The sequence below is a fragment of the Stigmatopora argus genome, chromosome 10, assembly GCF_051989625.1.
Source record: "Stigmatopora argus isolate UIUO_Sarg chromosome 10, RoL_Sarg_1.0, whole genome shotgun sequence".
NCBI lineage: Eukaryota > Metazoa > Chordata > Actinopteri > Syngnathiformes > Syngnathidae > Stigmatopora > Stigmatopora argus.
In genome coordinates, this window is record NC_135396.1 from 7,466,466 (window position 1) to 7,482,919 (window position 16,454).

Here is a 16,454-nt window from a genome sequence, read left to right on the forward strand (position 1 = left end):
CAGAACGAGTGCATGCAGCAAACTGCAGTTCCTATTAATATTTGTTTGATCCTTTCTTCAATGATTTCCCATAGCCTTAATGTGCATGGCCTCTGGGTTTTTTTTGTACATCCTAGTGAGGTGTAGAAGAGATTCCAATTCAGGGAGACGTCCTGCTCCCGTGTGTCATGGGAACTCCAAAAAAAAATCATAGAATTTCATTGTATTTCAGGATTGTGTTTTTTTTTAATTCCCCCGTCCCCCTCTTCCGCCTCTAAAATACTCTTTTCAGCAAGTAGATATACTTATATTATAAAAATAACAGACGCTGACATTGCTGGCTACTCTGAAAAAAAAGGCACTTAATTGAAATATCTGAGATCAGCCTCTCTTCCCGTAAGAATTTGTAATATATTTTTATTTCATGTGATGCCGCGACGACTGACTTTTTCTAATAATGGTTTTGCGTGGTTGTGTTTTAAGGATAACAAAGTGATCGAATCTTGCTTTTCTCCTCCAGGCTATAAATGTTAAAACCGATAGGATTTTTCCAGCACTTCGAGGTAATCCGGCTTGGTTTGAAGTTTGGCCCGTAACTCCAAGTAATTGCTTTGGGATGGGTCAGTGTAGCAACTTTTGCCCGCCGTGAAAAGCAACGTCTCCTTCAGGCGGGCATCCTGTTGCAAATCTGGGTACTGCATGCCGGGTGGGTGTGCGTGTGCCACATGCATGTCCTTCAGTTTGGGGGCAGTTCCATAAAGGCAGTCTACAAAACCCACGGTAGGTGTTGGTCTCTGACTGTCAATGACTGTCGGGCAGATCCCACCGTTCTCATGAAGCCCTGCAAAGTCGGCTGTGCTGTGGTTGACAGCGACGATGGTGTTGAGTTGAGAGTTGGAGACAGCCAGGCTCCACTCCCTTTCTTTCTCGAACAAGGTTCTGTAGTTGCTGCTGCTGCCGCTACTGCTGCCGCCATTGTCCTTCCTGGCTGAAAACTGCCCTCTGTCTTCATCTGATGTTGCTGCGATCTCACCCTCCCGGGGCTTGTAGATGGGGTTGTTGCACATCTGAGTCACAGGGTGAGGGATGTAATCATAAACATGGCCATGGGAGTGCGTGTGACCGGGATGAGTGTGTGTATGCAGGCTGGGGGAGGGCTTCTCCAGTGTGCCTGTATTGCCCGCACTACTCTGCCTTGGTGCATCCTCAAACATTCTGCACTGCATCTGAATTCCTGTCAGATCCACCTCTGAGCGCTTCCTGAAGGGCAGTTTCTTCCTCCGGCGAAGAACAAAAGCGAACAGCCCGGCTGCTACGAACACAGCTGAGATGAAGAGGATGAGGAGGCTGAGGATGAGCACGGAGAGCGGAACCGCATCTCTTCTTCCTGCCTCACCCACGCCGCCGCCCCCTGCGGTGAGGTCATCTCCACCAGGCTGAGCCGGCAAAGGGCCCGGGGAATACTTCCTCTCTGGGCAGAGGACTTCGACCTCGAGTGAGCGCAAATCCTTTCCAAAGGCAAATTCTGGCGTCTTGCAGATGACATCTCCGACCAAAATGCCAGAGGAGAGCTTTTCCAGCCATTGTTTGAGGGGGATGATATCACAGGAGCACTCCCAAGGGTTCTGATGGAGATCGATCTGGACGAGAGAGGGCAGATGCTCCAGCACTCCACGCACAGGAAGGACAAGGAAGTAATTGTTACGGAGGTTGAGGCGAGCGAGATTTGTGCCAGCAAAAACGTTATCGGGGAGGGAGCGGAGCAAATTGTCATTAAGGAAAACCAGTTGCAGATTAGGCATTAGGGAGAAGGAGTTAGACTGTATCTCGCGGATAACGTTATACTCAAAGTAGAGATAACTCAACATCTGAAGTCCTCGAAACATCCCAGGCGTGAGTCGTTCGATGTCATTGCCGTTCAGGTATAAACTTTTCAAGTTTGGCAGGTTAATGAAAGCGCCCTCCTGCACATAAGATATCCGGTTGTTGCCTAGATGTAGTAAATCCAAACTTGAGAAGTTCCAGAAATCAGAACGATAGATTTTCTGTATGAGGTTCCCGCTGAGATATAATTTCTTGGCATTGAGAGGCCTTGGCAAAAGATCAGAGATGTTGTGAAAGCCTTTCTCTTTACAGTTAACGGTCAGGCCCAAGTCATTGATGTGTAGGTTGCAAATACATCCTGTCGGACAAATGATTGGGATTGGAGGTCTGGTCTGATAGCCGGCAATGGGGGGCTGGTTGATGCCTGGGTAAACGCTTCGAGGAGTTGGGGGGTTCTTTGTGGGCCGGGGTCGTTTGGTGGGCTTTATTGCAGAGGACGCTGTGTTGTGAAAGGAAGAGAGCATAGAGGAAGGTTTGGTAGGCCACGTGTTTTCATTGTTGAATGGGATGCGGGGAATTCCCAGTTTGGCATCGATTTCAGAATCGGACAGCAAAGGGCAAAGTTCACTGCGCTTGATATCCCGCAAGTCTTTCCCGTGCAGATGGAATGGGTACTCACACGTAATCTCGCCAACCAAAGCCGTATAAGGAATCCTCTCCAGCCAAGTCTTGAGTTGGACAATCTCACACACACAGTTCCAGGGGTTTTCTTGCAGCTGGATTTCCATCAGACTCCGCCCAACGTACTCCAGTGTCCCCTTGTACTGCAACGTTTTAAGTCTGTTCCCTCTAAGGTCCAAATGTGTGAGTGAAACAGAGCGGAAGAGATAATTGGGGAGTACAGGAATCAGATTGTCATTTAATATAAGCACTCTCAATTTGTGTAGGTGCCTGAACGCACCACTTTCAATTCTCTTGATCACATTGTAGTCTGCCTGGAGATACTCTAAACTCTCCAGTCCGAGGAATGTGTCATTCCGGAAAATCTCTAGTTTGTTCTCGTGTAAGAAAAGCCGTTTGAGTATTCCTAAGCCGTTGAATGCTCCAGCGTGGATGTCTTGCAAGGCGTTATTACCGAGATTGATAGATATGGCATTATTGAGATGCAGAAAGCTGTTAAAATACAGCCTCCTCATGGAATTCCTCTGCAGATTGAGTTTGAACGGCCGGCTCCATATTTGAGCAATCTGGCTCACATTTGTAAATCCTTTACTGTCGCAGTGCACGTGGAAGATGCCCTCTTTGACTTCGCAGTAGCACGGCTCGAAGCACGGCTCATCGATCTCCTCCGAGTCTTCTAGTAATGGGATCGGGGTGGTCCATCCTAATGCTATGGAGCTCAGCAAGGTAACCCACAGCATCCTCGCTGACACCAGGTGAAAGTCTGGGCTCCAGGAAATGGGCCACTTCACAGCACTGAACACAAAAAAAGAGTCACAATCAAAACAGGGGAGGGATTGACACACACTTTTATACAACCACACACAAGTGAAAGGGGTGCATTAGTGTTGCTGACTCCAGCAACATTAAAGCACTTTGAAATAAATAAAACGGAAAAATACAATATCACATGAGTCTACTAGTGATTTTGCAAGGTATCTAAAAAATGTGTTCAAGTATTCTTGTATGGGGGATCATATAGCCATGCAAGAAAAAGAAAAAAAAATCTCTTGTAGAGTTAGTAACACCAAGCAGACGCGGGTCCATTTATAATACAGCAGATATGCTACTAAGGTCACAATAAATCACCTCAGAGATGCTTATCGCTATGAATAAACAATGGCCACAGCAGGTGGGTGAGATTGGCGGCAAGAGTAGACACCAAACCCCTGGTGTATTTATTACATAACTGAAGACTTTGTAACCTTCTTCTTAAGTGATGAGAGCAGACCCAGAGTGCTGAATGAACTTCAACATTCACCATTTTTAGCATCAATTTAAAAGTAGGCAATAGTCCACTATATAATTGGAAACATAAGAGACATGTAGTTGCAGTAAGTGTAAGAATCTTAGAAAGAATAATACATAGAAAATGTAGTGACAAACCTTAGGAAAATGAAAAAAAAAAACATTTTCCTATTTAAAAACAAAATGTTTTTGCATAGAGAATCTTACTCGAAACAAAAGTACAATTGAAAAAGCATTTTTGGGGAGAAAATGAACAGTCCTCATTTTATTGTAATAAATACATGTCATTAAACATGCAAGCCATTTTAGTCTTTCCATGTTCTCAGTCTTGACATTCAAGAACTGAGAAGTCTAACATGGAGTTCAAATACATTTGCAGGATCAGTTACTTATTAAAATGTACAATTGCTTTATTTATATATATTTATAGTCATGTAAAATTATTATTTGATTGCTTTTTCATTGCATACAAGGTATTTAAATCTATACTTAATGAACACAAGTGAATTTCCGTTTGCTCACACACATGCATACACATCGAGGGAACTGTCCGTTCCAATGTGGTGCTGAAAATTCCGACGAAGCCTGAAGTTTAGAAGAGTACATACGCTCTCCATGGTTCTGAAGTGTAATTATTTTATTAAACATGCACCAGAAAAAAATGGAGTATGAAAAAAGGGACGCATTCCCTTAGATGGAAAGCAGATTTAAAAAATCCTCCATCATAGACGTCTTGCTGAAAAATTATCTATTGTCTTCTTCTTCTCATTGTGTGTAATCATTTAACATGCCTCGAGTTCCACTTGTTATTGTTTCTTAATTATTGCAAAATCGTTTTTTGCGACAAAAATATTTCTTTTAAGTACCTCACATTGTATCAAATGGTACGGAACACTTACTTCGTTTAAAGGGTTCCCCACTTCTTCATTCTCCTGCGACGTGTTCTGTTGTGACCCGCAGCGTCCTGCTCACTGTCCGATGCCGAGCTGCGGGGGGAGATGGACACAGACGTGCAAATGAGAATTGGTAGTTTGGAGAGCAAATAAACGAGACGGATGGAAAGGCACCGCGTAGGTTTTTAAGGAAAGGTGAATGTGGCACTTTTTCAAAGTACCACAGCTGAGCATTAATCCAAAAGGCTGCAAATTTCCTCTTGAAATGCAATAAAATGTCTTTGAATTAGTCCTGCTAAATCCTGTTTGTCACTGAAAGGTTTGAAATCGATCCAGCAGAGAACACTGCACTTGTGAGGGGGGGTGAAAAATTAAAAAAAGATGCCAAGCATAATGCAGCAACATTTGGCTGTGGCAGATGTGAAAAAATTCATAAATGTTCCCCGAGCATGTAAGCGGCTAAAGTTGGCGATTAAAGCAGGCAAGACGCAAACATGCCGATATATTCAGGAGGTTATGACCAACTGCACGAGATCTTTCAGCTCACCTTGGCTTTGTGCTGCGGCTAGGAAGCATTGGGAGAAATAATTACAATAATAAAAGCAGAGCAATACTTTGGATGCTGTTAGTTTGCTCTCTCTTCTTTGCCCATCTCTGAGCTAAAGGAGAGGAGGAAGAGGAAAGCTGAGGACGTGAGAGGAATGTGAAATCTCTCCTTGGCTCTCCGATGACTCTGACACTCTCTCCCTTCTTCTTCTTCTTCCTCTTCTTCTTCCCACTCTCCTGTTTGTGCTTAAAATGCAAGTCCTCGACCCCAGCCCATCCTGCTTCTTGGTTTTCTTCCTCCCTCCTCCCTCTGGTCCTCCTCAGTCGCCTCTTGGGTGAGCGCGCGCCCGGGTGAGAAAAATTCTCCTCAGGACCGTGTCGTGAGAGTCTGAGCAATAAGCAGTGGAAATCTAGATGGGATGGCTCGTCTGCTTTTATTTACTTTCATTTGCCTCCCGTACACGAGCTGGCTTTCTTTTCCACGCGCTCCAAAAAACGCCTGCTGTCGTGCGTCAGAGGAATGATGAGGAAGAACTGAGCCAGCCGGGGAGGGAGGGATGGAGAGGGTGAGAGACGCAGAGGAGAGAGATAGAGAGAGAAAGAGAAGAGGAGGGGAGAAAAATGATGGACACTGTTCGGATTTTTGGGGTGAGAAGGAGAGGGTCTTCATTTTCTAAGTCATAGATTTAGTAAAGCAATAAAAGATATTTGGAACATCATGGGGTGTGCTGCCATTTGCAGATGTGTGGATGTCATTCCAAATGCAATAAGATGTTTTTGCGGTTTATTTGGGGATTGAGGGAAAGTATTCAGCTGTTCGGTTGCACTTGAACTAAAATCAGCCCTTTTAGCTCTTGTGGTGACGACAGCAAGTGGCCGCGACTATTTAAAGCAAAAGGGGAGAGGTGTGAAGTACTTTCACTCCCCTCCTTCTGCAGCTTGCCTTCCCTCGACTCGCCTGAAGCGGGCAACACGCGTCCATTTTTGGCAGCAGCTGCAGCAGCACAGCCAACAGAACAGACAACGTTGCAAAGAAAGACGTGTTTCATCATCACCTTATGCCAATATAGGTGGCTAAACTAGGTACAGTATCTAACTCCCTTAAGTAGTAAAGAAACTTTTACTGTTAAAAGGACCGATTCAACTAATTTAACCAAAAACTGTGTGGATAGGGCCGGCCCGGCGGGCGAGTGGTTTTAGCGCGTCGGACTCACAGTTCTGGGGTCAAGAGTTCAATCCCAGGTGGGTCCTCATTGTGTGGAGTTTGCATGTTCGCCCCGGGCTTGCGTGGATTTTCTCCAGGTACTCCGGTTTCCTCTCATGCCAAAAAAAAGGCAGGCTAGGCTAGTTGAACACACTAAATTGCCCCTAGGTATGAGTGTGACCGTCTATGGTTATCCGTCTTTTTGTGCCCTGCAATTGGCTGGCTACCGATTCAGAGGGTCTCTCGCCTGGTGCACATGCCCATGTCCCTCCAAGGTAAAATGGATTGGACGTCTATTGCTGTCAATTGGTGATTTCTATACCAAATTCCCTATTTTACTAACTACCACAACACATACAGACCAGTGAATTAATTTAAGATAATGACTTAACGCATAACCACTATGGTGAGTACTGTCTCTGATACTGCTTAAAAAAAGTAAATCATTCAACAATGTGTTCATTATCCAATCTGTTTCTTTATTACTTTTGCCATGGGTGTACACACGCACATGCAAACTATTTCAAAACATTGATCTCATTCTTTCACTCACTCCAGCAAAACATCTGACCTGATGTAAGTGTTGGAATGTAAATCAAGAGGATCTTGGGGATTTTTTTTTCATCCTTTCTTTCTTCCAGTAGGCGTAGCCACCCTAACTCCCCGTTGAGTGTGTGCATGTGAAATACCAAGTGCCTACTTAAGCAAAATTGGTGTTTATTCAACTACTTGGGGCATATATGAGGAAGAGCTATGTGAAGGCCCATTTTAATTCATAGTAAACATTAAAAAGCATGTGTCATGGGTAAATGTCAAATAAAGTCTAGATTAAAAAAAAGGTTTTGAATATTCCATTTTACTTTGAATTGTTAAATCATTGAGAAGAAATCCTAGTCTCACCTCATTTCATCTCATTTTCTGAACCGCTTTATCCTCGTTAGGGTCGCGGGGGGTGCTGGCTTGTTGGACAACCATTTACACTCATTCATACCTAGGGGTAATTTAGAGTGTCCAATCAGCCTATCATGCATGTCTTTGGAATGTGGGAGGAAGCTGGAGTCCCTGGAGAAAACCCACGGAGCCCCGGGGAGAAAATGCAAACTCCACACAGGTGGACCGACCTGGATTTGAACCCAGGAGTCCCACTGTGAGGTCGACGCATCCAAGGACTGTTGATTGTTTGACTTGGATTAAGCCTCGATCCCTCACCCAGTCGCAAGTTCACAATGAAGATCTGGGAAGGACTCTTAAATTGTTTTGACTTGAATTCCGTGGCAAATGGCGATATCGAATCGACCTCCGAAAATACTCGCAATTGTTTTAAAATAGTGTTGCTCGATTTACCTGATATGCAATTGCTGTTGCAGTTGTTTTCGACATTTGACCTTAATTGTGTTTTTTCGGGTTACCTCTTATGCAATTGTTTTGAATAAGATAACCTTAATTGTTTTGTCTTCTAATGCAACTAAATGGGCAGGAGAGGATTCGTTTCTTTAGAATGATCTGTGACGAGGACGAGTCAGGATTGATTCTCACTTGCAAGATAAAGCTGGATAAATGAACTCCGATGTCTTCCTTTTATTAAAGTATAACTATTAATGAACCTAACACTATCACTTCCATTTTAAATTCCCAATGGTCTCTATTAAAAGATTTTCCACTTGTCCTTATCAAGCCGTCAGTCAGCTTGACTGCATGGAAATCATAAGGTTTGGATGCTGTTCTCGATTTTTGCTTACTTTCTGGATGCTACCCAACACATCTGTCTTCCATTTAAACTACATGATGATGGAAAACTGGTGTGCCTAGCATAACATGGGATACTTTCAAACAAGAGGGACAATGCATGTAATGTTGAAATGCCAAGCAACAACATGTTTTTCTCCACGGCATTCTTCAAAGGAAAGAAATTATATGACGGTGTGAGTGACAGCTGCAAGAAAAAGGCAAACATGGCTTTCAGAAGCGATGAAAGAAAGACTGTTGCTTTTTCAAACGCTTCTATCGCTTGGCCGCAAAACTCTAGTTTTGATTAGAATGAAAATAATGGTCGTCCTTGGCGTAAAGACCAGAACGGAGGATGAAAACGTAAAAAGACAAATGAAAAAAGTTGAAGGGGATCAATTGTGTGCACCTAATAGCACGTTGTTCTGCTTACTTTAAGAATAAAGAAAAATAAACCCAGTTTTAAACATTAGCACGGCGACAATGGATGTTTTGCAAGTTTCGTTCCTCAAAACCAATTCGTCAATAGCAGTACTACGAGATGTTTCTGTTGTTTTAGATGTGATATCGAGTCGCGAAAGATAAGTTACTACAAAGTTCAAGGTTGTAAAATAGTCCAAATAGCATATAAAGGATCTCCCTGCAGTCTAGCAGGTTTTGCATGAATTGGAGGAGTGTATTAGGCCATGAATGGCACATTTCTGTGGTGACAGTTGGTAAATGGAGTTCCGGACAAAAGAGCAACCAAAGATAAGAAATGAGTGAGACAGCAGTTTCTTTTATCTGTTGACCTCACGAAAAAAAGCCACACTGGCATTGAGAATGTGAAAGCCAGATCACTGTCTCAGGAGCACTGCACGATCTTCCTTCTTAAAAGGATTCAATTCAGGAGCAGAATTGGAGTTGAAAGTATGCAAGACAAAGGCAGGAGAAAGAATTTCCACTTTCATTATCCGGTATAGCTCGGGAATTAAAAATAGTGGCATAATTGGGTACTGTGTCCTGGTTGACTTTTTTTAATTTTTTTGTAATCTGTCACTAAAGTACACCGTGTTCAGAAACTAGAAAGCCATGTTGGTGCAAAGCACTTCCTTCATGAATGTAATATTGATGATTATTTCAATAATATTTCAATTAATATGCTGCCAAATCTCAAACATGTTTTAGCTTCTGGGGTGTTTTCGCATTGTACTTATAGACTCCAGAATGGAGGCATTTAATAACAAAATAAATCACTCCCATTATGAACACTCAGAACATTGAAAAATTCCATACAAAATAAAAGAGAATAATTTAATTAAAAAACAATCATCCACCTAATCATTCTTTGTACATCTCATCCTCATGAGGGATACGTGTGTACTGGTGATTATCCAAGACGACTTTGGGCAATTGTACAATAATAAATAACAAAATGAAATGTTGTTTTCTAATTAGAACATAAAAGAGTTTCCACAATATTGGCACTGTTTCCTTTGTCATAGTTCGCACATTTTAAATTAAAACTAGTATTAAAAATAAGAGGAAGAAATGCAAAATGGTACGTTTCAATTAAAGATAGATAGACTAACAGATAAAAAGACATTGAGATGAATTGAGAGATCAATCCACAGTTTATATTAGCCCAGGACACAAAGTAATATTACATCTGTTTTTGTCATATTTGCATGTTGGCTGAATAATGTAAGTATAATGTATAAGTTAAACGTATAACTCTGATGTGAATGTATTGCAGTTGTATTCTCTATTTTCATTTTAGTTTTTAGTTTTGCTGATGTAAATGCAATAAAGTATTTTAGCAATGTCTCTGTATGCACTTTTTTGCTAGTGAATATATCCTCACCACTGGCCCATGTAACACGCAGATGTGGTTGTCTATGATTCTAGCCTCCAATCCTCTTTCTGGCGTCCTAGCCTCAAACTGTCTGAGCAAAAATACCCACAACATGTCTGTTCAGAGACCTAATTTCTACAGACTGCTTTCTTCCCAGGAGAAATATATGTGTGTTTGTGTGTGTTCAAATGTGTTACGAGAGCACGGAGAATAGGTTGCTGTCTCATCAGGTTTTTCTGCCTCGCTTGCATCAGACAAAAATGAAAATATAAGAATGATACCATGCCTATTATGTTGACGTCTGGATTACATATTTAAGAGAACAAAAACAACCATAAAGGATTTGAAAGAGAAGCGATAATGCAAACTATTTTACTTATTGAATGCCTTTATTGTCAAGTACAGTGAGATTTAAAGCATCACCGTAAAGTGTGCACATAAATAAGTAGTCATAAAAAGATTTATAAACAATAATATTGAGATTTTAAAAAAAAGTGACTAAAATGGTTAGCAGCACGTGAGGTAGCTATGCTGTTTTAGTCCAAGTATTAAAGTACAAGTTTAACATTTCCAGTGCTAAGACTGAAGTAAACATTCCTTATTGATATGCATCTGCCAGTGTTATGGCATTTTACATATAGTGGAGTGATGCTACTTTATTGAATCTAAAGTAGGTCCTTGGTGCAAAACTTTAGTTGAGTATGGTGTTGATTTTTGGGAAGATGCGGGTCCTGAGTCTATTTGTTTTGGCTGGTATGATCCTGTAGCACCTAATAGAGGGCAGCAGGTTGAAGAGGTGTTAGCACATCCTACTATATTGCAATGTGTATTATCTTATATGATGCTCTTTGCCCTTCTTAGACACCGGGAGTTGTAGATGGTGGATGGGTGAGGTAGGGGGCAGCTGATGATCTTTTGAGCTGTGTTCATCTTATGTTGGTTTTCAAAAATAATAATAAAAATAACAATGGAAGACAACAAAGCAAGACGGATCTATTGGGGGGAAAGGACTTTTTGAGAAAATTTAATGGAAAAAGTAACTTTTTTCTTAACTTTTTCTTTTGTTTTTTTTAACTGCCTGAAAAATACTTCAGAATTATCAATTTATTTTATTGGTCAATTTTTCCTCACAAATGGCATCATACCATGTGACATCAGGGTCGAAGATCTATGGCTACAACTAGCTCCACTCATTTTCAACACTGCTTGTCCTTGCAAGGGTGCTGGAGCCTATCTCTGTTGACTTTGAGCTGACTGCAATCTAAAGTGGTCGCCAGTCAGTCGTAAGACAATGCTATGCAGTTCAAATGGCAAATCCCAGCTCAATAAATACATTCAATTTTGATTATGTATACCATCTGAAATGTTCTGTCATGGTAAGAAATATGTTTCATATATTATCATCAAAAGATGAATATTAGCAGTAAGTCATATGCTATATAGTATGACTTAAATATGTACTGAACATATCTTAATATTAGAATAATATTGTCAATTATATTAGGAACCACACTAGATAAATAGAAACATATATACTAGTATTCTTTAAAGAATAAACCTTCAACACTTGAACATTGGATCATCAATATATCAAGTGTTTTTTCCTCTTACACCAACCAGCCACATTTCTTTTGCCTCTTAAATAAAAAATGAAAAAAATGTGACAGATTTTCTATTGTCACTTTGTGAGATGAGTAGGATGGCTACGTATGATGAAGTGCCTATGAGGCCAGACACCGCTTCGGTAAACAACTTTTGAATTATTTTTGTGCTTTGTTTAGACATTGAATAAGAACAAGACAAGGACTTTTGCTTTGTTACGCAGTGCAATGTGTCACATTGATCAACAATGAAAAGACAGGTCATTAGGTAAGGTCATTAAAATCAGTCTGATACCCAATTAAAATCATAAACATAATGAAAGAGTAACCATTTCACAAAAGTGTCTAGCGTGCCTGTGATAGCTTCTATAGAACCACTGTGGAGAGCATCCTGGCATACTGCATCACAGTGTGGTACGCTGGAAGCACGGCAGCAGACAAAAAGACCATGCAGAAAGTGATTAACACTGCCCAGAAGATCGTCGGCTGCTCTCTGCCCTCACTAGAACACATTGCCAGCCCTCGTTACCTCAGCAGAGACAGGAACATCATCGGGGACCCATTCCACCCTGGTCACAATCTTTTCCAGCTGCTGCCCTCTGGCAGACGCTATACGTCCCACAAAGTACGGACAAATAGACTTAAAGACAGTTTTTTCCCCACATCCATCAGAACTCTAAACTTGCGGTAACATAACACAATCCCTTCTGTGTAATAACTTCAGGGTGAGGTAGTATGAAAAGATGTTTGGGTGGTGATCTGCCTCCTACTGGCTGACTGAAGGTAAGTGAAAGACAGTGAGAGGTAAGTGATCCGCTCGGGGGGGTGATGCGATGTATCCATGACGGAAGAATGCCAAATTATGAGTCCGAAACTATAACTTATTAGGTCTTTTGCCGAGAAAACGCACCTTATGGAGAAGTACTACCAATTTCGTCATACGCAGTCAACTTGTCAATTAAATCTAGTCGTATGTGTGTACTGGTAGGTTAGAACGGTTACATCAATTTGGGATCTAGGACATCTAGAATAGGTTAGCAACATCCTTTTTACTTTTCAAATTTAGGTTCTACAACAAAATATAAACTAGAAGAAAAACAACATTTACTTCAGTTGTAACTTGACAGGCCTTCAGCCAGTATATGAAGTAGGCTAAATAATGAAAAAAGGAAACAACCCCAAATACTTCATCCAGTGTGTCATTGCCCAAAACAACATGTGCAAAGGTGTTCAAGTGTCACAATGAGTTTGTTCCCTACTTTTAAGTTAGTAAGATGAGTACACAAGAAATAGTAGTTGCTTTTGCATTCAAAGCACTCTTAACTGCACTTGCACTCTTAAACATGAGGCTAAGAATCCAATCTCCAGGGATGGGGGGAGTAAATGGCAATTTGAGCTGCAGCACTTTGCTAGTAGATTGTGTGGATTATGTGTGCTCTTTCTGCTTTGTTGCAGGTTTGTAACAAAGTCAAATAGACATAGGGATGGACAGACAAAAAAAGCAAAAATGACACGTAAGATGGCTGACTGACACTGCAGTAAACTGGATCTGGACTAAAGGGTGGGATGACTTGTTGTGTAGTACTGAGTTGTATTAAGTAGGCCAACAGAGAACCTAATGCACAGTATAAAGACATAATTTTGATGCAATTTGCTTTTATTACATTTTTAGAGGGATTTTTTCAGTCTCCTTCCCAGCGAACTATCAGAAAAATCATTGTTATTTGCAATTGAGATGAAGACATTTTAGAAAAGAAGAATACACTGACTACAAAGTGACTTTACACAAAGTCATGCTGATGGTATTCATGTATTCAGAAGTTTTTTTTTCCTCAGGAGATATATATTTTTACATTAAAAAATACTCCATGGATTCAGAGTTTGTCGCAGTAGAATCTGTTTAAAAACTTCACTGAAATGGCCAGCATGCATGCAGACAAACAAGCTGTCATACTCCATACAATCTTTTTTTGGACTGTCATTTTGCAAACCCACTCTTCACCTGTTGTGTAGCCTGTTGTTTTCTTTAGCGTGATTAGCACCTGTAGGAGGCTTGTAATTGGTATCCAGCATAGCACCCATATTAAAACTGCATGCAGGATTTGGTCATCCACACAAATATAATACATTACGATGCAGAAATGTTTTTGCATATAAAGCTCAACATAGCAAAACGTATTCAAAAACTAATGTCAAAGTAAATCTATTTTGATTATTTTTACCTCATTTGGTAAGAGAAATAAGAACCAAAACTGGAGGTTATGTATTCATTTGTGTGTAATCCTAACCATCACTTACGTGAAATTTAGTCCAAAATACTATGTTGTCTTTTCAGCTTTGGGAAGATTTTATTTTGCTTTTTTCCCACGTTTGACAGCCACAACCCCTTTTCAGTAATTCGACTACCAGGGTGCAATTTGTTCAAGGGCTTTTCCTAGAAGAGTTTCAGAATGATCCTTCCAATTACCATCCGGAAACATATGAAAGTGACAAATTACCACAATAAAATACAAATAGTGAGAATAAAGTACAAAGTGTAAATTATTAGCAAATAGTACACATTTCAGACTCACCGGTGGATGAGTGGTGATCATGTCAGCCTCACAGTTCAGGGATCCTGGGTTCAAATCTGAGCTGGGCCTCCCGTGTGGCATATCCATATTGTTATCATGCCCAATGCTTTTTTTAATTCTCTATATTATGTACAAAATATTGTTTATTTCTCTGCTGTTTTTATCTGTGCAGACCTGTGTTCACACAGATATTTGACTTGAAATGTACTTGTAAATAATGCAAAGTAAGAACTAAAAAACAAACAAACAAAAACATGAGGGCAATATAGGGCAAGAGGAGATACACAGACAATCCAACCAGGGACTGACACTGACAAAGGGTTTAATAGACAAGCGGGTTGACGAGACAATGAGAAACAGGTGGGTGATGCAAGAGGCACCGGATTGGCTGATACACAAGACCGCGACAGGTGAAGCCAAGGGGAAATCACAAAGACAAGCCACACATAGGGTAAAAAACAAAAAGACATGAATCCAAAAACCAAAACATTCCCCTCAGATGCATCCAACCCCAAAAGAGAGAGATCAACCTGTCAGTGACATCACAGGTAAAATGTGAATATATTCTTATTTGTCCCATTTTCGTATGATATCTGATTTTAAAAAATCATATGGAATATGTTATGGCAAAGAATGGCATTCATACAGAAGAGCATTTGAATTGTTTTCATAAATATATTATAAATATGCACCATTAAACTTGAATATGCTGATAAATCATTGAGCCAGAGAAGTCTAACTATTTTCTAACACAGTAACCTTAGGGTTTTTCAGTGCCTCTCCCATGCATCTATACTCTTTATTTTTTATAGCCTGTGGGCTGGTTAGGGCATTTTAAGTGCTGTGTTTTAGGGTTCACTTTCTGTGAATCAACGAGTAGGTACTGTTCTGTGTGCTGGTTTTCTGGTAAATTCTAAATTATTTCCCAATTGTCTCCAACGTGAAGAGAATGTATAGTATAGAATCGTAAATGGTATAGCAGTAACTTAACACAGTCTTTTGCTTTGCGTTTATGATGATGGTCATAGTCTCAACCACAGTGGAACAATGCATCATTAAAATCACCATGTTTCTTTAGCAGTAAATAGCAAAAGTAAGTTTTTCTTCCAAACATCAGTGCACAAAGTATCTCCATTGACCTCTGCGGGAACATTGAGACACTTTTTCTGTTGACAGTATTTAATTTTGGTCTACTTTCATCACCCACAGCCTCGTTGAGTTCTTGGCGCTACAGACGTTGATCAAATAATTAATGATGGTGAAAACCGTTGAGTTTCTCTTGCAACATTTAGCTGTCTAAATGAAATCTAGCATTGCATTCTCCTCTTTGTTGGGAAAACTAAAAGACATCTTCCCACGTTGTATTTGCACTGATATTTTCAACTGACAACTACAAAGTGTCACCTTTATAATGACACTTTCTCCACCGGCTAAGGCTCAGAACTTTAAAGCTTATTGCAACCAGAGTATGACAGCAACTCACAGTATGGTACACATGCAAATGTGATAGTGACTTTCATAGGTTTGAATATGAATTAGACGCCTGATGGTGTATTGGTTCACCCGCCTGACTTCGGTGCATGCAGATGTGGGCTCGATTCCTGGAAGATGAATTAAAAATGCCTTTTTTTTAGTTTTGTTGTTGCTTTATGTCACTTTGGTGCATGGATAAAATAAAAGAATCCCTACACATTTTAACTTGATGGTTATTTCGTTCATTAGTATTTTTTCAATCTGTCCACATTTCACAATATTAGAATAAAATGTCGGAAGATTCTTGTACTTTATTGTTTAACTAAAAGTCACATATTTGATTTGGTATCGTGTGCTCTAATATTGTTCACTTCTTTTTCCCCAGTCGTAACCTTTGCTTCGGGAAACTAAATCTGTAATCTGCTTAGTCGTGTTGATGCATCAGACATTTTTAATCAGCGGTATTGAAAGGAGAGCAGCTCAACGCTAAGGCGCTTGGCAAAAGCACTGCATTGAGAGGAGTAATGGAGAGTAGGGCTCTTGGATGTGGGGATGAAAGCCAGAGCGTGCATTGTATGAATAAGCAACATAACCCCTACGCCCTCTTAGCAAGGTTGTAAATGCTGATATGTTGATATTTTAACAGGTAAAGATCTAAATAACCAACATTTTCAGTAACCTGTGTATTAGAAAACTGTGTCAAATCCAGTTATGGTAGATGTAATTATTGTATTGATAGAGCATGATGTTGTTGTTTTTTTCTCTCTCTCTCTCTCTCTCTCTCTCTCAGAAAACTGCATTATATTTATTACATTGTATTGTATTTGAAGTGAT

The 16,454-nt window shown here is 40.4% G+C and overlaps 1 protein-coding gene and 1 long non-coding RNA gene across 4 annotated transcripts in view; one reads left to right on the plus strand and one right to left on the minus strand.

The window, feature by feature from the left end:
* Positions 1 to 232: 232 nt before the first annotated feature.
* slitrk3a (SLIT and NTRK-like family, member 3a) lies at positions 233 to 14,753 on the minus strand. Of its 3 annotated transcripts, XM_077611416.1 has the most exons (4): positions 14,148 to 14,753; positions 13,873 to 14,008; positions 4,671 to 4,757; positions 233 to 3,279 (listed from the first exon to the last, which is right to left on the minus strand). In XM_077611416.1, exon 4 carries the CDS (start codon positions 3,222 to 3,224, stop codon positions 510 to 512), a length of 2,715 nt encoding a protein of 904 aa, XP_077467542.1. In that variant the 5' UTR covers positions 3,225 to 3,279; positions 4,671 to 4,757; positions 13,873 to 14,008; positions 14,148 to 14,753; the 3' UTR covers positions 233 to 509. The 3 variants fall into 3 exon arrangements, with proteins under 3 accessions (XP_077467542.1, XP_077467540.1, XP_077467541.1); XM_077611414.1 differs by lacking the exon at positions 13,873 to 14,008; XM_077611415.1 differs by lacking the exons at positions 13,873 to 14,008; positions 14,148 to 14,753 and adding an exon at positions 5,212 to 5,882.
* LOC144083506 (uncharacterized) overlaps positions 14,604 to 16,454 on the plus strand; it is an 81,614-nt gene continuing 79,763 nt past the window's right edge. Inside the window, exon 1 of the long non-coding RNA XR_013303565.1 lies at positions 14,604 to 14,695. This is a non-coding gene — a long non-coding RNA (uncharacterized LOC144083506). The remainder of the gene's footprint in view (positions 14,696 to 16,454) is intronic.